Here is a 25,229-nt window from a genome sequence, read left to right on the forward strand (position 1 = left end):
ATATTTGGTTAAAACTATGGTTAATGCTGAAAATTCCTTGTGAGATAGAAAAAGAATTAGTTAAAGCTGATTTATAATGTTTATAAAATCTATGTGACTAAATAGAGAAATATTAAAGCCAAAGAGATGCTGACCAGGGACCTCTTCATGGTCTTAAATAAGTTTTCTCAGTTTCATACACTTCCAGGAAAAAAGAAGAGTGGAAAAGCAGGAATTTTGTAACGTTCAAAAAAGTATAAAGAAAAACATCAAGACAATATTGCATTCATTAACTTTGTAAACACATATACCCATCCACAAATCTAAATCTGACAGTTAAGTAAGAAGCTTTATGTGAGGGTTCAAAATGGCCTATGCTTACTCCACAAAAGTATGACTGTTCATGACCGTCATGACAATAGCCCCCCATCATTAAAAAAAAAGGCAGAGTTTTATAATAGGTGTAATGTTATTCTATTACCTATAGTAATATTCAAGAAGGCCAAAGACTTGATTCGACTATGTTTCTAATGCACTGGCAAATTCTTTCAGTTCAATGTGACAAAAATGGGGGAAAAAAGTATTAGCTAAAAGTTTAAAGGATGGGGGCGGCCAGGTAGCACAGTGAGTAAGAGCACCGGCTTCTTGAGAAGGCTTGAGAAGACCTGGAGATTGAACCCTGGGCTCAGACACTTAGCACCCACCCAGAAACACCTGGCTGTGTAACCTTGAGCAAGTTACTTAACCCCAATTGCTTAGGGGCGGCCAGGTGGCTCAGCGAGTAAGAGCACTGGCTCCAGTGTCGGGATGACCCAGATCAAATCTGGGCTCAGATACTCAGCACCACACCCAGAAATAATAACTGGCCGTGTAACCTTGAGCAAGTTACTTAACCCCGATTGCTTTACAAAAAAAAAAGTTTAAAGGATGTACATGAGAGATCTTGCTAGATTAATTAATTAGCACAAAGTGCAGCTCACAAACCAGAAGATGACTGAAACACATGCATCAGTATAAACAAGAGTAGACCTATGTCAAAAGATGTAGCATCAAAGAAGCAGGACTTTTTACCAAATTCTGCTACTTCATATAGCAAGACGTCCAATGATGTCAGAGTAAGATACAGTGGGAAAAGCACTCGAAGAGGAGTCCAGAGCCCTAAGTCCCTTGGTCTAGCTCCTCCAATCCAAATGGGAAAGCCGCTACATCTCTCTGGGGCTTAGTCTCAGGCTACAATCACTGTGCTAAACAGAGGGATACAAAGACAGGCAAATGATAGTCTCTGCTCTCAAGGACCACCATCGCAATCCATCTCAACGATACTACTACTACTACTACTACTACTACTACTACTACCAACAACAACAACAATAAAAGAGGTGAAGGAAATAAGGGTTATTCTACCTGCTCTCTGAGGTGCCTTCTACCACTAATACCAAATGAATTCCAAAGGTGAGTGTAACAGGAGACTCTCCAATAAATGACAGCTCTACACTAATACCAAACTATCAGTAAAACTCAAGATTCCCACAGTGGTGGTTAGTATACAGTTTTTAGGATGTCAAATTGTTACTTGTCCAAAATGTCAAATGTAAATGATAACTGTTGCCAACTCATTCAATAAAATCTCCCGTTTGTTTTTCATTTTATAGGCAGCATGGCATGGTAGAGAGACACACAATCTTAGAGCAAGACCTAAATTCAAGTCCCACCTCTGCAATACTGGTCACATGACCATGGGCTAACTGCATAGGTGCTCTAAGACTAAGGTGTAGAGAAGGTGCTGACCTGCACTGGCAGGAGTTTTCTCTCCCTCTTTTCCCACCTGGCTACACTGCTTTCAGACCTCTCTGACTTCAGCATCATCCCTGCATGGCAAGTACCTTTCCCTTTCTCCCCTTTCAGCTTCCTTTTGTACACTGCAAGCTCCTGAAGGGCAGGATTATATTTCTTTTTTTCCTACTTGTATCCTCAGCATTCAGCACACTACCTGGCACATGGTCAGTATTTAATGTTTACTTACTGACTGACTGATTCCCCAAGCTTCCTATACCAGTGAAATCACAGGTTCAGGCCCTATCTCTATTTTTAATTTTATATTACACATTTCATTCATTTTCTAAGAATGTCATTTCAACATTATATAAGTTTCTACTTATACCTGTAGGACCTAGGCACTATGATTTCATTGCTTACAGGGCATGTCTAAACAGTGAACATCCTAGAGGACTATATAATAGCACCTTCTCAGCCACTTACAGTTGGAGAAAGTTGCCTGGAAGTAAAGTTATTAAGTGATTTGCCCTAAAGTCATGGTGCCATTACGTAACTGAGGTAGCACTTGAACCCAGGTCATCTTGGCTCAAATCTTTCATTCTATCTACTACATGAAGCAGTCTCCCACTTCTACTATACAGATGAAGGTTGTGTATTATTCCTTACTACTGAAAGAGTTAATTCCACATTAAAATTTTGGAGAAAGGGATAAGAATATGGAGTTGTAAACCTCCATTCTGGAGAGCAATTTTGAATTCTGTCCAAAGGGCTATAAAATTGTGTGTCTATATCCCAAAGATATCCAAAAAGGGGGGGGGAGGGGAGAATAGGGTTTATTTGTACAAAAAAAATCTATAGCAGCTCTTTTTGTGATACCTAAGAACTATAAGTTGAAGGGATGCCCAACAATTGGAGAATGGCTAAACAAGTTCTAATATATGATTATGATGAAATATTATTGTGCTACAAGAAATGACAAACAGGATGACTTCAGGAAAACCTAGAAAGATTTAATGAATTGATGCAAAATGAAGTGAGCAGAACCAGGAGAACATTGTACACAGTAAAAGCAACATTATACAGCGAAGAACTGTAAATGACTTAGCAATATAAAGATCCAAAACAATCCCAAAGGATTAATGATGAAGCATGCTGTCCTCCTCCGGAGGGAGAAGTGATATTGTCTGATTACGGACTGAAGCTTGCTATTTTTCACTCTTTCTTTGGTTCTTTTTCTAATTCGAGTCTTCTTATACAAAATGACTAATATGAAAAGGTCTTACATTACTGCACACACATAAACCATACTGGATTGCTTACCATCTCAAAGAAGGGAGAGAAGCAGAAGGGAAGGACAGAATTTGGAACTCAAAACTTTTTTAAAAAAATGTTTAAAAATCAATTGGGGAAAAAATGAAATATTCTTAAAGAAAACAATGCCAACTCAAAAAAAAAAAAAAAAAGGTACCTGAAAGATCATAACCTAACCTCCCTCATTTTACAATTGAAAAAAACTTAAATCTAAACTGAGAATTGACTTGTGCAATATTACACAGCTAGTTCAAAATAATCAAGAAGTAGGGAATGTAACAATTCACTTCTATACATTGCTTTGAGGTTTACAAAGTTCTTTCAATATCTTCCTATCAGGTAGATAGTATTATGTACAGATAAGGGAAAAGAGGCAAAGAAATGAAGTCATAATGGTAGTTTAAAAAAATAATAATGTAAAGAAGCCAGAAATGCTCAATATTCCCAAAAAGGAAAAAGTCTTGAAATATGGCCATCTTCCCTAATGAATGTTAACTAAATTCTAAGCATTATATACAAACAAAACAAAAACCCCCTTCCTAAATAAATGCAGATGTTCTCTCTTCCATCGATCCTGGCTCCAGAGTCCCTTTTGAGCTAGACGGTTTGCTGACTGTATCTGACACAAGAATATGTTACCTAGACCTTCTTGTGACAAGGTAGAGGAAGTAAGTAGTATTTGAAGCAGTGTAGTATCAAGGATTTAGCCATGAATATCATCTCAGACACATTATTAGCTTTGTGTGACCCTGTGGCAGTCATCTCTCCTGAGATCAATTTCTGAACAATAAAATGGAGTTAATAATACCTGTAAAATTTGCCTTACTTGGTTATTAGGAGAAAGCAATAAAATAATGTATGTAAAGCACTTCAAAAACCTTAAAACACTGTATAAATTTCATTTTTAATTATGTTCATATAAATCAAATATCTTAAGTATCTGTCTATACTACTTTTGATCTGTTTTACTGCTGTAACAAAAATTCTTAAATAAAGATTACTAATTCTAACGTAGTGATAACTCACTATAAACTCAATATGAATCAACAGAATGGTATGAATGCTATACCAACAAATACAATGCTAGCTTCTTTAAAAAAAAAAAAGGTACAGTATTGAAATTAGAGAAGTTAAGAAGCCCAATGTACATTGCATTAGACAACTCATAAGGAAGGGATGAAGGAACTAGGAGTATTTAACCTCAGAAAGAAAAAATTTTATCAGGAGATAACTGTACTCAAATATCAGAAGAGTTGGGACTAATAATAGCTGAGATTTATATAGCACCTTAATGTTTACCTCTTTTCTTTGCCCTCTAATATTATCTCACTTGGAAATCTCATCATTTCTATGCAGATGATACCTAGACCTAAAACCTCTTCATCTCCAATCATGCAATACCAACTGACTGCTGGACATCTCAAATTGGATGTCTCATAGACACGTCAAATTCAACATGTCCTAAACAAATAAAAGTCCTTTTCTTCTCCCTCCCTCAAACACCCACCTCTACCCAATATTCATGCCTATCAAGGACACCCTGGCTCACAACCTCAGTATCCCTAATACCTCATTAGCACTAACCCCATACAGTCAATTCATGACCAAATCTTGTCATTTCTACCTTAATATCTCCCTTATAAGTCTCCTTCTCTTCATCCTCCCCTCAGCTGTCAAAATGATTTTCTTTCCTAAAGTATAGGTTTCACTCCATTGGTTCCCTATTACCTTCAAGATAAAATATAAAATCTTCTACCTGGCATTTAAAGACCTTCACAACCAGACCCCTTCCTACTTTCCCATTCTTAACTTGGCGCACTTTCATGTACTCTGTAACCCAGGTAAACCACGCTATTTGCTGTTCCTCACAACCCCCATCTCAGAGCCTTTCACTTGGTATTTCCATGCCTGGGATGCTGCTTCTCCTCACCTCTCACCACTCAGAATCTAGCTTCCTTCAAGAATCAGGTCGGTAGGCCTTCTCCAGGCCCCCTCCTTCCCTCTGCTCTGACTGAACCTTGGATGTAAATAGCTATCTGCAAGCTGTCTCCCTATTAGAATGTGAGCTTTTTGAAGGCAGGGTCTTTGATTTTTGCCTTTCTCTGTATCTCCAGCATTTACAACAAGGTCTGGCACAAAGAAGTGAATAATAAATGTTTATTGATGGGCTGACTTCACATATTTGGCATCATCCAAGCCTCACAACAACCTGATGAGATAGGTGTTATTATTATCCTCTTTTTATATAAATGAGGAAATTGAGGTTCAGGGAAGATAAATGACTTGCCCAAAGTCATAAAGCAAATAAATGTCTAAAGCAAAAGTCAAACTCCAGGTTCACAGCCCTGCCAATTTTGCCTTGCTTAGAGCTAGGAACAATGTATACAAATTACAGTGGGAAAATTTTAATTTAATATAAAAAAGAGCCATCTAATAAGAAATAACAATGGTATGGGCTGACTCAAAAAGAACATGGGAAGGATATAAGCATCTACTATGTGCCAGACAGAGTGCTAAGTACTTAAAAAATATTACCTTATTTGGTCCTCACAACAATCCTGAGACAGGTGATATTAATATCCCCATTTTACAGCTGAGGAAACTTAGGTAGAACAGATATTTAGTGACTTGTCCAGGGTCACACAGCTACTAAGTGTCTGAAGCTGGATTTGAACTCAGCTTCTCCTGACTCCAGGCCCAGTGCTCTGTCTGCTGCACCACCCTGCTGCATAAACTTCCTTTCAACAAAAGTAGTAACCACCTGCTAAGAACAATATAAATAAGACTCATATATTGGGTAAAGGCAGGGCTAGCTCTCCATGTCCTTTTCAACCCTGAAGTCATATGATTTCCAATCACAAGAACGTAGAAATTAGTCTTTATATTCATCAACTGACAGTAATTGGAAACTATGAGTATACAGCAATAAATTTAGCAAATCAAATCTCGACCTCTCTATTACCATGGAAACAAAGTCAGCTGATTCATTTAAGAAAAGCTTTGAAAAAGTTCATATTTTAAAGTGTTTCACAGTTTCCATATAAAACTTCTAAAACCTGTAAATAGAAACTACACCACACTTGTTTAGTCATATGAGCAACAGAGAGGATCCAGAAAAGTTAAACGATGTAATCACTCATTAGCAAATCAAGGAAGGATAATTGTAGTAAATTGAAAATCCCTAATAATGCACTGGATCACAGGGTCAACATAAACAACTAAAAAGTAAAAGTTTTAACACCTTCCATGAAGCAGGTAGAAATCAGTTCCTCTGACTCCTTTTATAGCAATGGCTTGTTCAGGGCTTAGAGTTGGGGGGAAATTAAAAAGCTCAGAGGAAAAACAAATATAAATAGTGTCTATGGTCATTAAATTGCATACATGAAATATACACAAAAGCTGTCACAAATTGACCTTTTCACTTACACATAATGCCTCCCACCAGCATTATCTTTGAATGTCAAATACCACAATTAAGAGATTACATCTACCTGGCCGCCAATGTTACCATGAATGAAAAGAAAATGGGAAAAAATGGAAGAGTGGCAATAGAGGTGATGCACATGACTGCACACATGACAATTCCTTTCTAAAGTGTTAACAGTACCACCCTAGGTGCTGATGAAACTGTGAATACTGCTGCTACTTCCATAGTGTCATTTTAGGTCATTTTCATTCCTGCTTTGAGCTTAGACCAAGTTTTTATAAGACTATAGGCCAAAGGAGTGCAACATAGAAGAGTTTAAATGTCATATGTCTATCTCTGAATTCTTGAAAATTTGTAACAGATGAGAATAACAATAACAATATTAAGAATGTTGGAGGGTAGGGACAGAAGTGTCTTGCTGGTCTTTCATGAAAAAACCTATTTTTACCTCTTATCTAATTTTCATATGCTAAATACAGCAAAAAAGCATGCTTAATCATCTCTAGAATAAATAATTCTATTTGTGTTAACTTCTCAAAGAACTGGTTTTCCATACTTTTAAAACATTCTGGTTTTCCCTGGATTCTCCTTTTCCATCTGAAACTAAATACAATTACAAAATCTGACTAATGGGCCATCTAAGCAAAAAGTTAGACGTAGGTCTTAAAAGTCATATGCCTATCTCTCTATTTCAATAAATCATTAATCCCTCTCTTCAACAGCACTGCACTGCTGATTCATAGGCAGCTCTTGACCTCATAGGATCATCTATGCTTCCTTACCTTGGCACAATCTTTCCACATGTGATACTGCATTTTGTTTCCTAATGTCTTAAAAGGAGCTCCCTTTTGATCTGTGGGATCTTTTTTCCAATCCGTCAAAATTTCTTGAAATTTTATTTCATGTATTCCTAACAGGTAACCTCAACTTTGTTTCTTTATTATCATCAGAAATTTTTGCAAGTGTAACATTGATTTCCAGCTTATCTCATAGATGACACAGCTTAATATATTATCCTCCTACACTGTCAGTGAAACCCTGGTAACTAAAACCTCAGTGTGACCTTGAAGATAGCTTTCTGCCCACCTAATAATATGGCATGAAGTGTGATGATGAAACAATTATACACATATTTATATGTATCATAATTCTTACATGCACATGATTATGTTGGGTAGAAGAGTTATTTTTAATGTAGAAGAATTTATCCAAATGAGACTAAAATTTCCCCCTTCAAATCATTTCATTAGGAGAAAATATATTATTACTAATGATACTGCCATTTCATTCTTTCAAAATTCTCTTTTGGAACTGCCTTCACCACTTGTATCATCACATTCTTCTGAATACCTCCATGGCAGCAAATCTGCTTGAAGGTGGATTTGTTTTTTTTTTAAACAGCCAAGAATCATTTGGAGGCAAGTCTGATGAATAAGATAACTGATCAAACTGAAAAACGTAATTGTTGTTCAAATGCTATTTCAAAGAATGCATACTATGAGCTAGAACATTATCACTGGATAAAATTATTCTTTTTTCATCACAAAAACTCTTTCAAGTGCTTCACCATGGGTCCAAATGATAGCTTGATCTTGTGAATTCTATGTGAACTATGCCAGGCTGGTGTGAAAAAGAAATCAATACTGACTTCACTTGTGATTTTGGCATGTGGATTTTCTATGTCACAGATGCTACAATTTTCCCCTGTAGACTTAGCAACTTGGTTTTAAGACCATCATCTTGCCTTTATCAATTTAAATTTAACTCAAGCCATCATCCTTAAAGTTTTCTATTTAAATAAACCAAATCTTTAAAACTGTAGGACTAAGAACTAAAAAAAAACCCTTGGAAATCAAGTTCAACATCCCCTTTTTCCAAATGAAGAGATGAGGGTCCCAAGAGGTGAAAGTGACAAGGCTAGAATGTCGATCGAGATCTTCTCATCCCAAACCTACTGCTCTTTGCACTAAACCACAACGCTTCACCGCCAACACATGCATCAGTGCTATCCTAAATCATGACGTACATCTTTTTTAATTCTTTAAAATTTCAGTTTTCTAATTTGTAAAAAATTCTTACTCAGCTCTTTACGTCATCTGTATGCGATATAATTTGCAAACTGGTATGACTTCACATAAAACTGCACATTGTTTTTAATTTTAAATAAGTGACTCATTTCTGTGTTTATACAACAAATACATTTCTGCAATTCTCCACAGCTGCTAGCACAAGACTCACCAACCTTAAAAATACTACTTTCACAAGTCACAAAAAAAGTCTCATCACTTTATTAGAGACACATTATATAATCAAATTCATGTTTGCTTATATTTAAGTTAACAATAAAGAATTTTTTAAAATAAAATCATATTTTCTTAACTTTCCAGTGATGCCATGTAGACTACAATAAATGTTCTCTTATTTGTGGCTAGTCATTTATCACTGAAGGAATTTATTTCCTCATTCCTTTTGCTTTTAGATAATACTGTTAATTGACTGCTTGATCATTTGTGCTAAACAGAAATTAAGGTGATAGGACCATAAACCATAACTATCCTTTTTATTCTTTTTTACAGACATCACTTCATTTTACTTTTTTTTATTCTTTTTGGAGGGGGGAGGGCAGGGCAATTGGGCTTAAGTGACTTGCCCAAGGTCACATGGCTAGTAAGTGTTAAGTGTCTGAGACCAGATTCGAACTCAGGTCCTCGTGATTCCAGGGCCGGTTCTTTATTAACTGGCCGCCCAATCATTTTACTTTTGTTAAGTAGTTAAATTTCAATCATTTGTGATGAAGGCAAAAATTCTGATTCTCAATTTGATCCTCAATAATTTTCAGGTCTTGTTTTAAAGAAAATTTCATATGAGCAGCTAATGAATCACAAAAGTTACTGTAAGTCCATCTCCGCAACATAGTAAAAGTTTCATAATCATTGAAAAAGTCAGAAGGTAGGCAATAGGATGGTTATAGTGTCAGATCCACCAACTTTATAAAAAGATAATTCTCATATTACAGTAATAGCTTAATATCCTTCATTTGGCTTTTTTTATGATCTAATCTCACATTTGGTTAATAAACATGGAATTAAAATGGTGAATTAAGATCTAGCACAGAGAAAACAAAACATAAGTGTCAACAATATTTAAGCAATTTCCAGGTTATCTTTTATTCCAAAGCACCTTTCCAAGAAATAAAAATTTACAATATATTTTTAAATTAAAAGCAGTAGCAACTGTTATTGTTTTTTATAAGGGGGAAAAAAGTCACTTGAAAAGGAGATAGCTATGTCTAAAACACACAAGTGATATTTTGTATACTTACTTCCAGTTCTAGGGAAAGATCCCAAAGGCATATCTGTCCATCATGACATCCTGTTACAATTGTAGCCCCATCATCCATTAAAAGCACAGCTGAGATGCAGTGCGTAGGTGCTTTACGGCCCCAAAGAACAATTGGTAGAACAAGGCTGTTTCCTGCCATTTTGCTTTCACACCTGGAAATTTCATACAGATCATTTTAAGTATTTATTGCAAAAAAAAGATTCCACTAGAAGATTCCCACATACTTGCATTTTAATGACAAAGTCCAGCCACACAATCACACAATTTGAAAATCACTACCTCATCCTACTAGCAAAATTTGGCCAAATGTTTATTCCTAAACAGACATAATTCTTCATATACAACTTTAGTCTCATTTGATTTACTCAATGACTAAACAAGTAAAAAAAAAACTCTCTCTAGATAATGATTATTCTCAAGACAATTGATTAATATTTTATATACAGAGACTAGATAAAGAAACTTATGAATCCTCCTAACAGAAAGACACAATGCTATAGGTGCATTGTCAAATGCATTACTACATCTAAGTTTTTGCTTAAATGTTTTTCTTTCTTAAAAGGGCCAGTACAATGTGGGGGTGGGGAGAAAAAAGGGGGAAGAGGTATTTTTTTTCAACCCCATCTTTATGTAAGGACAAAAGGAATTGAAAAAATATATTTTAAAAAATAAGTTTTAAAAAATATTTTGCTTAGTTTGTTTCACTGGTTCATTAATGACACTGTGCTCCCTAAAGGACGGGCAAAAGCATTCAGAAGGGTTTAGCCTAACTGCCCACACATTAAAAGCCAAGTGGCTAAAGAGTATCTGTTGTGTGATTTCTGATACGTCATTGGAAAAGCTGGTTCATCAGTGTATGTACAGCCACTGCAAAGTGGCAATGAGCACTAAGGGTAGAACGGGTTGTCCCTGAAATCTGTTCAATACTTTTAAGAACCTCAAGCTCCTAGCTGAAACAAAGGTCAATGAGTACTCTTGTAAAGAATGGGTCTTTGCCACAAAGAGAGAGTATTACATTCAGTATCTAGTCCTTCCCTATTTAGAGAATGCCAAGAGATCAGAACCTAAACCCAGCATCCAGAGAGCAGTGACACTTGCAGAATTCCAGTAAGGAATATCAGGAGTCAGAGCCTGGGACCAAACATCTCATTCAGAGCTGTTACAAGGCAAAAACTGCAACTACCAGAGCGTCAGTGCAGGAGAGAAGTAAGGGGATATAAGCTGAAGATCACCAGCTATGGCTCTAGCATTATACGAGTGACAAGGAGACTTATATCCTAGGCTCAGGACCCTCTCCAAGACTTCATTCCTTCCTCAATGTGCCCGACAAATAAAGTGAAAGGAAACAGGGCCAAGAAGCTGTTCTCAATCAGGACTGCTGGCTCTGCTACTCCAAGCAGTATAGTGTAGCTTCTTACAGGCCCTCCAGTCTCACCCTGGGTTCAGCATTGAAGGACCCAAGACACAACCCATGCAACTGCATAGCCAAAATAAGATTAAAACAAAGAGTAAATGAAGACCTTTGCCCATCACCTCTAGCAGAAAGGCTTAAAACATAACTAAGAAAAAGATTCCTAATACAATGAAAAAATACATTGCTTATTAACAGAAGTTTAAGGTAAAATTCCATAAGGTATATCTATAGGCAGAAAGAAAGGAATCAGTAGATGAAGAGAAATTGACAAAGAAGGAAAAGGAAAGCTACTGGAATAATCTGTTAGAGAAGACAAGAAGAAAAGGATTTTTTTAATTAAATAAGCAACATGACAAGAAAAAAATAACAATGAAAAAATAAGCAAAACAAGCAGTTAACATCAATAAAATAGCAAGATATAAAAGAAATGCAAAAATCATCAAGTTTTCTGCATACTACTAAAAAACCCCAGCAGGAGGAAATTAAAAAAGTAAATCTCATTCCAAATACTTAAGGATGAAAATACAAGGTCACTAAATACAAAAAAATAGAAATAAAAACAAAATTATAACAAATAGTGGTATTACCATATTTGGATCCTAACATCACAGTCCCAAATGTGTTTATATAAAGGAAGAAAAATGGAACTTCAAAAAGATTCAAGATTCCTTGAAGGATAGAAAAATAGAAATAGCTGTGCTCAATGACCCTCCAATCAAAAGTTAACAAAGCATAAAACACGGAAATAGGTGCTTGCCAAAGATGCTTCCCACTGTGAAGGAGGAGATCCAAGTTGAAAAAGGAATTCAATTTGCATGGTAAGGTCCTCCAATTACTTGTTTGTCAATGAAAATTTACTCTTTATATCAAGCTCCAGAACATAGAAGAGCCTCCTGAAAGACAAGAGTAATCACTCAAAAGAGTTTGGCTCGGGGGAGGAGTCAAGATGGCAGAGTAGAAACAGGACCTCCACGCAGCTCCAGCTTCCACCTTCCCTAATTCATATAAAAGGGGACTCGGAACAAACTCTGGAGCTACGAAACCCACAAAATGACACAGAGAGGATGACCTCCTGCTGAGGACAGCCCGGCAGGCCAGCAGGAATCAGCCAGCACAGTGCTCTGGCAGGCAAGCCCAGGCCCGCATGAGCTGGAGTCTAAGGTGTCTTAGCCCCATCACCAACCACTGGCTGGAGGGACTCCAGATCACCAGCAGCTGTGGCCGTTTCGCATTTATCAACACATAGATGCAAAGGACAAAGTGAGAGGTCAGTGCAGTGTGGACTTTGGGACAATTAGTTGGGAGTGTGTCTGGCTTCTGTCCCCAGGGCAAGAATCCGCTGAGCCGCCTTGACACAGCCGCCACGTTGCAGCTTCAGCTGCTGGCCTGCAGACTGTAAGGGGACCAAGCAACCAGTCTGAGGGGTAATCACTCTTGCTTTAACCTGCTTAGATCTGGATTGCAGTCTAGGGTGGAGGGCCTGGGTGTGTGACCAGCTTGCCAGAGTGTGTGGAGGCTTCAGAGAGGGCACCCAACTAATACCTCCGGCAGGTGAGAAAACCCCAGCATTTAGGAGAGAAGCTCCCCTGTCTGGTGGCAGAGTCCTACTATGGCAAAAAGCCCAGGGGTCAGGTGACTGAGGGACGACATGACCAGGCAAAAGAAGCAAAACAAACAGAAGAATCCGTTAGACTCCTATTTGGGGGACAAGAAAGAGCAAAGTATGGAACAGGAGGAAGACAGTGAAGTAAGAACTCCTGCACCAAAGCTTCAAAGGAAAATACAAGCTGGTTACAGGCCATAGAGGACCTTAAGAAGCAGATAAGAGAAGTGGAGGAAAAATTGGGAAGAGAAATGAGAGCAATGAAAGAAAATTACAAAATGAGAGTCAACAGCCTGACTGAGGAAAATCATAGCTTAAAAAATAGACTAACTCAAATGGCAAAAGAGGCTCAAAAAGGCAATGAGGAGAGGAACGCCTTAAAAAGCCAAATTTGCCAGATGGAAAAAGAATCTCAAATGCTCACTGAGGAGAATCATTCCCTCAGATTTAGAATAGACCAAAGGGAAGCTAGTGCCATTAAGAGAAGTCAAGATGCTGTTAAACAGATCCAAACAAATGAAAGAACAGAAGGCAATGTGAAATATCTCATGGGAAAAACCACTGACCTGGAAAATAGATCCAGGAGAGAGAATTTAAAAATTATTGGACTACCTGAAAGCCATGATCAAAGAAAGAACCTAGAAATCACCCTCCAAGAAATTCTCAAGGAAAATTGCCCTGATGTTTTAGAACCAGAAGGCAAAATAGAGGTTGAAAGAATCCACCGATCACCTCCTAAAAAAGATCCCAAAAAGAAAACTCCTAAGAATATTATAGCCAGGTTCCAGAGCTCGCAGATCAAGGAGAGAATATTACAAGCAGCCAGGAAGAAACAATTTGAATATTGTGGAAACACAATCAGGATAACCCAGGATCTGGCAGCTTCTACACTGAGGGATCGAAGGGCTTGGAATATGATACTCCGGAGGTCAAAGGAGCTGGGATTAAAACCAAGAATCACCTACCCAGCAAAACTGAGTATTGTGTTTCAGGGGAAAATATGGTCATTCAGTGGAATAGAGGATTCCAAGCATTCTTGATGAAGAAAACAGAGTTGAATAGAAAATTTGACATTCAGATACAAGAAGCAAGAGAAGCTTGAGAAGGTAAACAGGGAAAAGAATCAGAAGCCACTTATCAAAGTTGAACTATTAACATTCCTACATGGAAAAATGATAATTGTAACTGATGAAACTTTTCTCAGTATGAAAATAGTTGAAGGGAATAGAAATATATATATATATATATGGCTATATTGCAGGGTATACGGGCGTATGAATACATATGTGAATGTGTATATATATATGTGTGTGTGTGTGTTTACAGGTATACATAGATAGAGGGCACAGGTCCAATTTAATAGGAAGGGATGATAATTAAAAGGTGAAATTAAGAGGTGTGAGAGGAATATAATGAGAGGAGATGAAGAGAGACAGAATGGGGTAAACTATCTCATTTAGAAGAGGCAAGGGAAAATGGTTACAATGGAGGGGAATAATAGGAAGGCAAAAGGGAATGGGTCAGCCTTATTGTCATTAAATTTGGCTCGGGAGGGAATGAAATATACACTAAACAGGTATCTCACCCTACAGGAGAGTAGGGGGGAAGGGGATGAGAGGGGGGATGATGGAAGGGAGGGCAGGCTGGGGGGGGGAGAAGTTAGAATCACCCACTTTTGAAAAGGGATGGGATCAAAGTAGAGAACAGAACAAGTGGGAGGTGGGATAGGAGGGAGGGAAATATAGTCAGTCTTTTACAATATATCTACTATGTTAATGTTTTGCATTAGCTAAATATGTACAACCTATACTGAACTGCTTATCTTCCCAGTAAGGGTGGGTGACAAGGGAGGAAGGGAATGAATATGGAATTCAAAGTTTTAAAATCAAATGTTTAAAATTATATATATATATATATATGTGTGTGTGTGTGTGTACATATATATATATATACATATACATATACATAGATACTATTATTAATACTATTTTACATGTAATTAGGAAATAAGATATACAGGCACTGGGGTATAGCGATCCACCATGCCCTACTGGAAAAGTCGAAGGGGGTATGGGAGAAGATATGGGAGAGAGCAGATTGGAGGAGGGGATATCCTGTGGGATTGCTATTTTGGGGTGGTGGGTAGGGGAAAAATGGGGAGAAAATTTGTAACTCAAAATCTGGAGGAAATGAATGATGTAAATCAGAAGTTAATAAAGCATTTGAAAAATGCAAAAAAAAAGTTTGGCTCAACCATCCACACAGAAAAAATGAAATGGATGAAAAATGTCAATTGCCAAGAACATGTATTTGCATGGATAACTTAATGTAGCTTTTTTTGTGAAATGTGTATAGACACAGACATAGATATAGCTATATAGATGGGTAGAGAGAGAGAGATCGATTGATCTGGGACATGAAGTACAGACAAGATGGACCAAGACTTGAAAAAGAGAAGGGGCGGCCAGGTAGCACAGCGAGTAAGAGCACCGGCCCCAGAGTTGGGATGACCTGGGATAGAATGTGGGGTCAGACACTTAGTACCCACCCAGAAACACCTGGCCATGTAACCTTGAGCAAGTTACCTAACCCCAATTGCTTAGGGGCGGCCAAGTGGTGCAGTGAGTAAGAGCACCAGCCCCAGTGTCCGGATGACCTGGGGGATCGAATCAGGGCTCAGATACTCAGCACCATACCCAGAAATAACTGGCTGTGTAACCTTGAGCAAGTTACTTAACCCCAATAAGAAAGAAAGAAAGAAAGAAAGAAAGAAAGAAAGAAAGAAAGAAAGGAGGGAAGAAGGAAGGAAGGAAGGAAGGAAGGAAGGAAGGAAGGAAAAGAAAAAGAGAAGGAAAAGAGGCTGGATTGCCTTTGGAAACTGCCAAGCCAAAACTGGCCCCAAGCATCTATGGTCCAGCTTTTTAACAGAAGCATTCTATCAGTATTACTAGGTGGCAACAAGACATATAAAACAACACTTGCAAAAGAATTAAAAATGAGTATCATATCAGCAGCAACAGAAGCTTGCACAGTTGTTATGAGTTGACCATAACATATAACCAACGAGAAACTCTGATGAAGAACAGAAATAAAAGATGTCATCAAGGAAACATGTAAGAAGAAAAGGGCTGGTGACATGACAAGTGATGACATGTGGATAGCCAGAGTACTCCACTGGAACCCTCACATCAGGAGAAAAAGAGGAAAGCCTCTAGCATGTTATGGTGAAATTATCAAAGACCATGGAAAAGAATAAGCAGGCAGAGAAGAATTGTGATCTGTAACAATGCAGGGAACTTCTGAATCAATGAGATCACAGATCCATTAGAGTATCCACAAAAACATACTCAAGATTTATGTGAGCACAACTAAAACCACTCTTTACAGAAGAGGAAGATTTAAACAACTGAAGAGATATGAATTTTTCATGGCTGAACATGCCAATATAATAAAACTATATTACTACCTCAAATTACTTTACAGATTTAATGTCATACCAAATTACCTAGGGATTTCTTTATAGAGCTAGTTCAAATAACACAATTCATCTGGAGGAATGAGAGGTCAAGAATCTCAAAGGATTTTTTAAAATAAGAATAAAGGGGACCTTACATTGCTAAACCTAAAACAATACCATAAAGCAATAATTATCTAAACTATTAGGTACTTGTTTAAAAGTTTTTTTTAAATGAATCATATTATATAAGTAAGAGCTAGAATGAATCAAACATTGTGGCAGAGTCTTTGATAAATCTTAGGTTGTCAGCTCTTGAGGTAAGGGCTACCATTCAACAAAATCTTCTGGGCCAACTGAAAAGCAGAAACAGAATGGCTTCATAGTTAAGAAAGGCTGGACTGAAGTCTCTCTTCCATACTACCTGGTTACAATCTTACACAGGAAATTTAACCTCTGAGTGCCAGAATCAACTCTCTAAAATTATACATTTCAAAGCATTTGTCTAGTCCAAAACAAAAAATGAAAACACCTCAAACTGGAAAGCAATATGGCAGCCGTTAGGTTCAGAACAATTTCTTATAGCATTCACCACAATGCCAAGAAGACACACTGTTTAAATATATAAGATTATATCATTTAAAAAATTAACTTATAAAGGAAAGCAGTACTTAGTATATTATTTATTTTATTATTTGTTCATTAAATGATCATTTAACTAAATTATATATAAGAATGACTTTAAAAATAAAAGACAATTTCAATTACATAAAATTGAAAAGCTTTTGCATATTCAAAATAAATACAAATAGAATAAAATGCATTTTTAGGAAAAATCCTGGCAAGAAATGTCTCTGATAAAATCATAATATCCAAAATACATCAAGTATTGTGATACAGCTATAAGAATAAAAGTCATTCCCAAATAAGTATTTAAAGGATATAGAAAATCAGTCCACAAAAGAAGCAAGTAAAGCTATCAACAATCAATCAGTTAGTAAGCATTTAAGTGTTTACTACATTCCAGGTACTGTGTCAAGCAAAAATAGCCTCTGGCCTAAGGAGCTCACATTCTAGTCAGGAAACAACACATAAATTATTTGGATACATATAGGTAGTAGGAAAGTAAAACCAGAGCAGAGGGGAAGGCTCTAGAAGTTGGGGAGAGAGGAGAAAGGAGAAAGAAAAGTCTACTCTAAAAAGTGGGATTTTAGCTGTCTTGAAGGAAGCCAGGTACTCTTAAGATGCAGAGAATTCTAGGCAAAAAGGAAAAGTCAGTACAAATGCACTCTACAGTCTGAGTAGGTGGAGTGGAATAAAGTATAAGAAGACTTTAAAAATAAGAAGAGGTTAGGGGTAAAGAGGTTAGGTGGCGTGGTGAATAGAACACCGGCCCTAAAGTCAGAAGGACCTGAGTTCAAAAATGGCCTCAAAACACATAACACAAAAACTAGCTGTGTGACCTTGAGCAAGTCACTTAACCCCAAATGCCCTCCAAAAAGCAAAAAAAATAGGAAGAGGTCAAGCTGTGAAAAGACCTTAAATGCAAAAAAACAAAAACAAATAAACAACACCTTTATATAAGGTGTTAGGGAGCCAATAGAGTTAACTGAGTAGGGGGTTGAGACCTATATGTGGGGAAAATCTCTTTGACATCTCTGTGTTGAATGGATTAAAGTGCGTTAACACTAGAATCGGGGAGACAAATTAGAAGGCCCTTTTATAGTTCAAGAAGTAATGGACAGGCAGGCCGGGAAGGTGCGGTGGCGGACGCAGGCCAGGAAGGGGACTGATCAACTCCAAGGGCAAATCTTCCCACCAACCACAAGGTCCACTACCACGCCTATCACCAAAGGGCTGGGACTGGAAAGAGCAAGGTAAGAAGCAAAGACAGGGGCCCCTATACTGGACAGCAAACACTCCTGGGGCTACCACATCATAGCACAGAAATCTTTTTTAAAAAAGCCCCTTTCAGGACCTCCAAAGACGAGGATGACAGAGTGAACCCCACTTGCTCCAAACCCCCCCTCTGACCCTGAAAATATAGTAACTATTGTCCAGGGCAAAACCCTCTACAGTAAAGGCTTGGGATGCTAGAGGAAGGGCGTGGTTAGGACCCTGCCTCAAAATGGGTAGAAAGCAGACTACAAAGACAAAGACTCTAGAGTCCTACTATCCTCAGAGGGAGGAACCAACCTCAGAGGGAGACAATGTGGACTCCACACCCACAGCTGAAACTTCAACAGGGAATGGATCCCAAGCACAGAAGGCTCTCCTAGATGAGATCAAAAGGAACTTTGAAAGCAAAATGAGAGAGATAGAAGAGAAAATGAATAATTCTCTCAAAACAAAAATAGCAGAATTCGAAAAGCATTATAATGAGGAAAACATCTCTCTAAAAAGAAAAGTGTATGATATGGAAAAGGAGCTTCAAAAATTAACCAAGGAAAATGATTTGCTAAAAACCAGAATTAAACAAATGGAAACAAATAACTCTATGAGGAACCAAGAAGTAGCCAAGCAAAACAATAAAAATGAAAAATTAGAAAAAGAGGTAAAATACCTCAAAGAAAAAATGACTGACCTGGAAAAGAGATCCAGGAGAGATAATCTAAGAATCATAGGCCTACCAGAAAATTATGATGAAAAAATGAGCCTGGACAACATTATCCAAGAGCTCGTTAAGGAAAACTGCCCTGAGATACTTGAACCTGAGGGGAAAATAGAAATCGACAGAATCCACCGGACACCTGCTGTAAGAGATCCCAAACTGAAAAATCCTCGAAATGTTGTGGCCAAACTCCAGAACTACCAGATAAAAGAGAAAATACTTCAAGCAGCCAGAAACAAACAATTCAGATATCGAGGGTCCACAGTGAGGATTGCACAGGATTTGTCAGCCTCCACACTGAAAGATCGGAGGCAGTGGAATACAATTTTCAGGAAGGCAAAACAGCTTGGATTACAACCAAGGATATCATACCCAGCGAGACTGAGCATATTCTTCTAGGCAAAGAGATGGTCATTCAATGATATAACAGAGTTCCAGACCTTCTTGATAAAAAAGCCAGAACTCAATGGAAAATTCAACCTCCAATTACGAGAAGCAACAGTGACTTAGAAAGGTAAACAAGGAGAACACACATCATTTTAGAGGGAAAGAGGGGAGGGAGAGGAGCTTTGCATGAGATCTGTTCCTGTCATTCTTGATGCGAAGAAAAAATAGCATACCTCATTAAGTATAACAATATCCTACAGGTAGTAGGAGGGGGAAAGGGTTACAAAAGGGGGGTGGGAGTGGTTTGTAGAGAGGGAAGTAGTAAGGGGAAAAGAGGAGGAAAAGGGAGGGGGGCCGAAAAGGGAACACTGAGGGAGGCGGTGGTCAAAAGGAAAACTATTAAGGGGGGGGAAGGGAGAAGGGAGGAAAAATATGAACATTAACAGGGGCAGGAATAGGATAAGGGGAAAGAAACAGATAACAATCATAACTGTAAATGTGAATGGAATGAACTCTCCTATAAAATGGAGACGGATAGCAGAATGGATTAGAAATCATAATCCTACAATATGCTGTTTACAAGAAACACACCTGAAAAGAAGGATACACACAGGTAAAGGTAAAAGGTTGGAGTAAAATATATCATGCCTCAGCTAAAGTAAAAAAAAGCAAGGGTAGCAATCCTTATCTCAGATAAAGCAAATGCAAAAATTGACCTAATTAAAAGAGATAAGGAAGGAAACTATATCCTGTTAAAAGGCACCATCGAGAATGAAGCAATATCACTACTTAACATATATGCACCAAGTGGTGTAGCTTCCAAATTCCTAGAGGTGAAGCTAAAGGAATTAGAGGAAGAAGTAGATAGCAAAACTATACTAGTGGGAGACCTTAATCTCCCCCTATCTGAACTTGATAAATCCAACCTCAAAATAAACAAGAAAGAAGTTAAGGAGGTGAACAGGATTTTAGAGAGGATAGGTATGATAGATCTCTGGAGAAAACTGAATGGGGATTAAAAGGAATATACTTTCTTCTCAGTGGTTCATGGCACATACTCAAAAACTGACCATGTTCTAGGGCATAAAAACCTCACAATTCTATGCAGTAAGGCAGAAATACTAAACACATCATTCTCAGATCATGATGCAATAAAAATTATATGCAATAAAGGGCCAGGGAAAGACAGACAAAAAACTAACTGGAAATTAAACAACTGAATCCTAAAGAATGAGTGGGTCAAACAAGAAATTATAGAAACAATCAGTAATTTCACTCAAGAGAATAATAATGAGACAACATACCAAAATCTGTGGGATGCATTAAAAGCAGTTCTTAGGGAAAGTTTTATATCCCTGAGTGCATACGTGATTAAATTAGAGAAAAGGGAGCTCAACGAATTGGGCATGCAATTAAAAAACCTAGAAAAAGAACAAATTCAAAATCCCCAATTAAATACTAAACTAGAAATATTGAAGACTAAAGGAGAGATTAATAAAATCGAAATTAAGAAAACTATTGAACTAATAAATAAAACCAAGAGCTGGTTTTATGAAAAAACCAACAAAATTGATAGACCCTTAGTCAATATGATAAAAAAAAAGAAAGAAGAAAACCAAATTATGAGTATCAAAAATGAAAAGGGTGAATCTACCTCCAATGAAGAGGAAATCAAAACAATTATTAGGAATTATTTTTCCCAATTGTATGCATATAAATTTGACAATCTTAGGGAAATGGATGAGTATTTAGAAACATACAAATTGCCCAGATTAACTGAAGAGGAAGTAAATTACTTAAATAATCCCATCTCAGAAAAAGAAATTGAACAAGCCATCAGTTACCTCCCTAGGAAAAAATCTCCAGGGCCAGATGGATTCACTAGTGAATTCTATCAAACATTTAAAGAACAATTAATTCCAATACTCTACAAATTATTTGGGAAAATTAGTGAAGGAGTCCTACCAAATTCTTTTTATGACACAAATATGGTACTGATACCTAAATCAGGAAGAGATAAAACAGAGAAAGAAAATTATAGACCAATCTCCCTCATGAATATAGATGCAAAAATTCTAAATAAAATACTAGCCAAAAGACTACAGCAACTTATCTCAAGAATAATACACTTTGATCAGGTAGGATTTATTCCAGGAATGCAAGGATGGTTTAATATTAGGAAAACCATCAGTATAATTGATCATATCAACAATGAAACTAGCAGAAACCACATGATCATCTCAATAGATGCAGAAAAGGCTTTTGACAAAATACAACATCCATTCCGATTAAAAACATTAGAAAGTATAGGAATAAATGGAGCCTTCCTTAAAATAATAGGTAGCATCTATTTAAAGCCATCAGCAAGTATTATATGTAATGGGGAGAAGCTGGAAGCATTTCCCATAAGATCAGGGGTGAAACAAGGGTGTCCACTATCACCCCTCTTATTCAATCTGGTACTAGAAATGTTAGCAGTAGCAATTAGAGAAGAAAAAGAAATCAAAGGAACCAAGTTAGGCAAAGAAGAGACCAAGCTATCACTCTTCGCAGATGATATGATGATATACTTAGAGAATCCTAGAGAATCAAGTAAAAAACTGCTTGAGACAATAAATAAATTTGGCAAAGTTGCAGGATATAAAATAAACCCACATAAATCCTCGGCATTCCTATATATTTCCAATGAAATTCAACAGCAAGAAGTAGAAAGAGAAATCCCATTTAAAGTTACTGTAGACATTATAAAATATTTGGGAATCTACCTGCCAAAACAAACCCAGGACCTGTATGATCATAACTACAAAACACTTTTCACACAAATAAAGTCAGATCTAACTAACTGGAAAAATATCAATTGCTCATGGCTGGGTCGAGCTAATATAATAAAAATGACAATTTTACCTAAATTAAATTATATATTTAGTGCCATACCAATTAATTTACCAAAAAACTACTTTATAGAGTTAGAAAAAATAGTAACAAAATTCATCTGGAAGAATAAACGGTCCAGAATATCAAGGGAATTATTGAAAAAAAATGCTAGGGAAGGTGGACTAGCTTTCCCAGATTTCAATCTGTACTATAAAGCAGCAGTCATCAAAACTACCTGGTAGTGGCTTAGAAATAGAGAAATGGATCAATGGAATGGATTAGGCACACGAGATTCAGAAGTCAACGGCTACAGTAATGTATTGTTTGATAAACCCCCAGACCCTGGTTTTTTGGTTTAAGAACTCACTGTTTGACAAAAACTGCTGGGAAAACTGGAATATAGTATGGCAGAAACTGGGCATAGACCATTATCTAACGCCATATACCAAAATCAAGTCTAAATGGGTTCATGATCTAGGTATAAAGGTTGATACTGTAAGCAGTCTGCTAAAACAAGGAATAGTTTACCTATCAGACTTGTGGAGAGGGAATGACTTTATGACAAAACAGGAATTAGAGAACATTATAAAATGTAAAATGGATAATTTTGACTACATGAAATTGAAAAGTTTCTGTACAAATAAAGCCAATGTAACCAAGATTAAGAGGGAGGTGGGAAATTGGGAAAGAATCTTTACAACCTATGTCTCTGACAAAGGCCTCATCTCTAAAATATACAGAGAATTGAGTCAAATGTATAAGAATACAAGTCATTCCCCAGTTGATAAATGGTCAAAGGATATGAACAGGCAGTTTTCAGAGAAAGAAAATTAAAGAAATTAAAGATATCTATAAGCACATGAAGAAATGCTCTAATTCACTATTGATTAGAGAAATGCAAATCAAAACAACTCTGAGGTACCACATCTCACCAGTCAGATTGGCTAAGATGACAAAACAGGAAAATGACAAATGCTGGAGAGGATGTGGGCAAACTGGAACACTAATGCATTGTTGGTGGAGTTGTGAACTGATCCAGCCTTTCTGGAGAGCAATCTGGAATTATGCCCAAAGGGCTATAAATACTTTCATACCCTTTGATCCAGCAATACCACTCCTAGGGTTATATCCCAAAGAGATTATAGAAATGGGAGAAAGACCCATATGTACAAAAATGTTTATAGCAGCTCTTTTTGTTGTGGCAAAGAATTGGAAATTAAGGGTGTGCCCATCAATTGGGGAATGGCTGAACAAGTTGTGGTATATGCATGTTATGGAATACTATTGCGCCATAAGAAACGGGGAGCAGGCGGTCTTCATATTTACCTGGAGAGGCTTAAAAGAACTGATGCTGAGTGAGAAGAGTAGAACCAGGAGGAATTTGTACACAATTACAGACACAACGTATGTGTGATGACCAACTTTGATAGACTGGACTCTTCTCAACAATACAGGGATATAAGTCAATCCCAAAAGACGCATGATGGAGAGAAAAACGTGCATCCAGAGAAAGAACTAGAAAGAACTAAATTTATATCCAGGTGGAAGCAAAATACCTGATCTTTTTCATTCTCTTATTTGATTTTATGTCCTCTTTACCATTTTTCATTCCAGCTGGTACAATCCATCCTTATAACCTGACTATTGTATAATGTGAAAGTATTTACAGATCCTATACTTGATAATAAGCCGCCATGGGGGGGGGGGGAGGGGAGGGAGGGGGACAAAATGTGAAATTCAAGGAATTGTGGAATTGAATCCTGTAAACTAAAAGGAAACAAACAAATTAATAAATTAAAGTTAAAAAAAAAAGTAACGGACAAGAAGTAAGAAGTAAACCTGCACGAGGGTGGTGGCTTTCTGAGTAAAAACCCAGTAGCATGTCCAAGGGATGTTGTGAAGGTAAAGAAAACAAGATTCAGTAACTAATTAGATATGTGAGGTGAGTTTGAATGAGGATAATCTTATATATCTTACAAGGTATAATATGCATAACAACAAGCTTGTGATAGAAAAATGGTGGTACCCTAAGCAATAATAAAGAAATTTAGAACAGTAGGAAATACTGAGGGAAAAGGTCATCTTTTGGAAATGTTGAGTCTGAAATGGCTACAGGACTTCCAATTCAAGACGTCCAATAGACATTTGGGGACTGGAGACTATATCTCAAGAGAGAAGTTAGGGCTAGATATACAGATCTGGGAATCATCTGCATAGATTTGATAACTAAATGCATAGGAGCTGATGAGATTACCAAGTGAGAAAGCATAGAGAGAAAGGAGGAGAAATACTGTATTAGTAAAAATACTGATATAGGGGACACCTACCACTAATGGACTTGACAGGGATGAAAATCTGAGAAATGAAACTGAGAAGGGGTGATCATAAAGTCACAAAAATCCAAAGAAAAGAGAATATTCAAAAGGAGATGATCAACAGTGTCAGATACTGCAGGGGTCAAGAAGCATAAAGACTGAAAAAAGTCACTAGATTTGGCAATTAAGAGATCAATGGAAAGGGAATACACGATCTAGACATAAAAAGTTTTATCATAAACAAAACAGCAGAGCAAGAAAAGAAATATCTTTCACAACCATTAGAAGATGAAAATCAAAAAGGGGATAGAAGATAAAATGAACAATTTTTATTTCACAAAATTTAAAAGGTTTGCACAAACAAAGCTAATGGACTTAGAATTAGAAGGGAAACTATTAATGGGGAAGGGGGCAAATCTCTGCAACAAATTTCTCTGATAAAATTCCCATATTCAGGATATATAAAAGACTGATTTAAGTTTATAAGAACAAGAACCATTCTCCATTAGATAAATGGTCAAAGTATATGATTGAGCAGTTCTCAAAGAAATCTAAGCTATAAACAATCATGTGAAAAAATATCCTAAATCATTAACAATTACAATGATATATCATACTCATCAGATAGGCAAACATGACCAAAAAAAGGAAAATAACAAACATCATTTTGCATGGAAATAAGCACACCAATGCATTGTTGGCAGAGACACTGGCTAGACTGGTTCCAGACATTCAA

The 25,229-nt window shown here is 37.0% G+C and overlaps 1 protein-coding gene across 4 annotated transcripts in view; it reads right to left on the bottom strand.

Annotated features, from left to right (window-relative positions):
- LOC138173247 (WD repeat-containing protein 7) overlaps positions 1–25,229 on the bottom strand; it is a 494,247-nt gene that overhangs the window by 449,391 nt on the left and 19,627 nt on the right. For 3 of the 4 annotated variants that reach the window (XM_069103220.1, XM_069103213.1, XM_069103230.1), the window contains exon 2: positions 9,816–9,987. The exons of the other annotated variant lie outside the window; for it this stretch is intronic. In XM_069103220.1, coding sequence (XP_068959321.1) covers positions 9,816–9,974 — 159 coding nt within the window. In that variant the 5' untranslated portion in view covers positions 9,975–9,987. The remainder of the gene's footprint in view (positions 1–9,815; positions 9,988–25,229) is intronic. 4 annotated transcript variants of the gene reach the window in all.

Source organism: Petaurus breviceps, unplaced genomic scaffold, assembly GCF_028583685.1.
Source record: "Petaurus breviceps papuanus isolate PSGF00001 unplaced genomic scaffold, PetGlider_PUasm1.0 129, whole genome shotgun sequence".
NCBI classification, from domain to species: domain Eukaryota; kingdom Metazoa; phylum Chordata; class Mammalia; order Diprotodontia; family Petauridae; genus Petaurus; species Petaurus breviceps.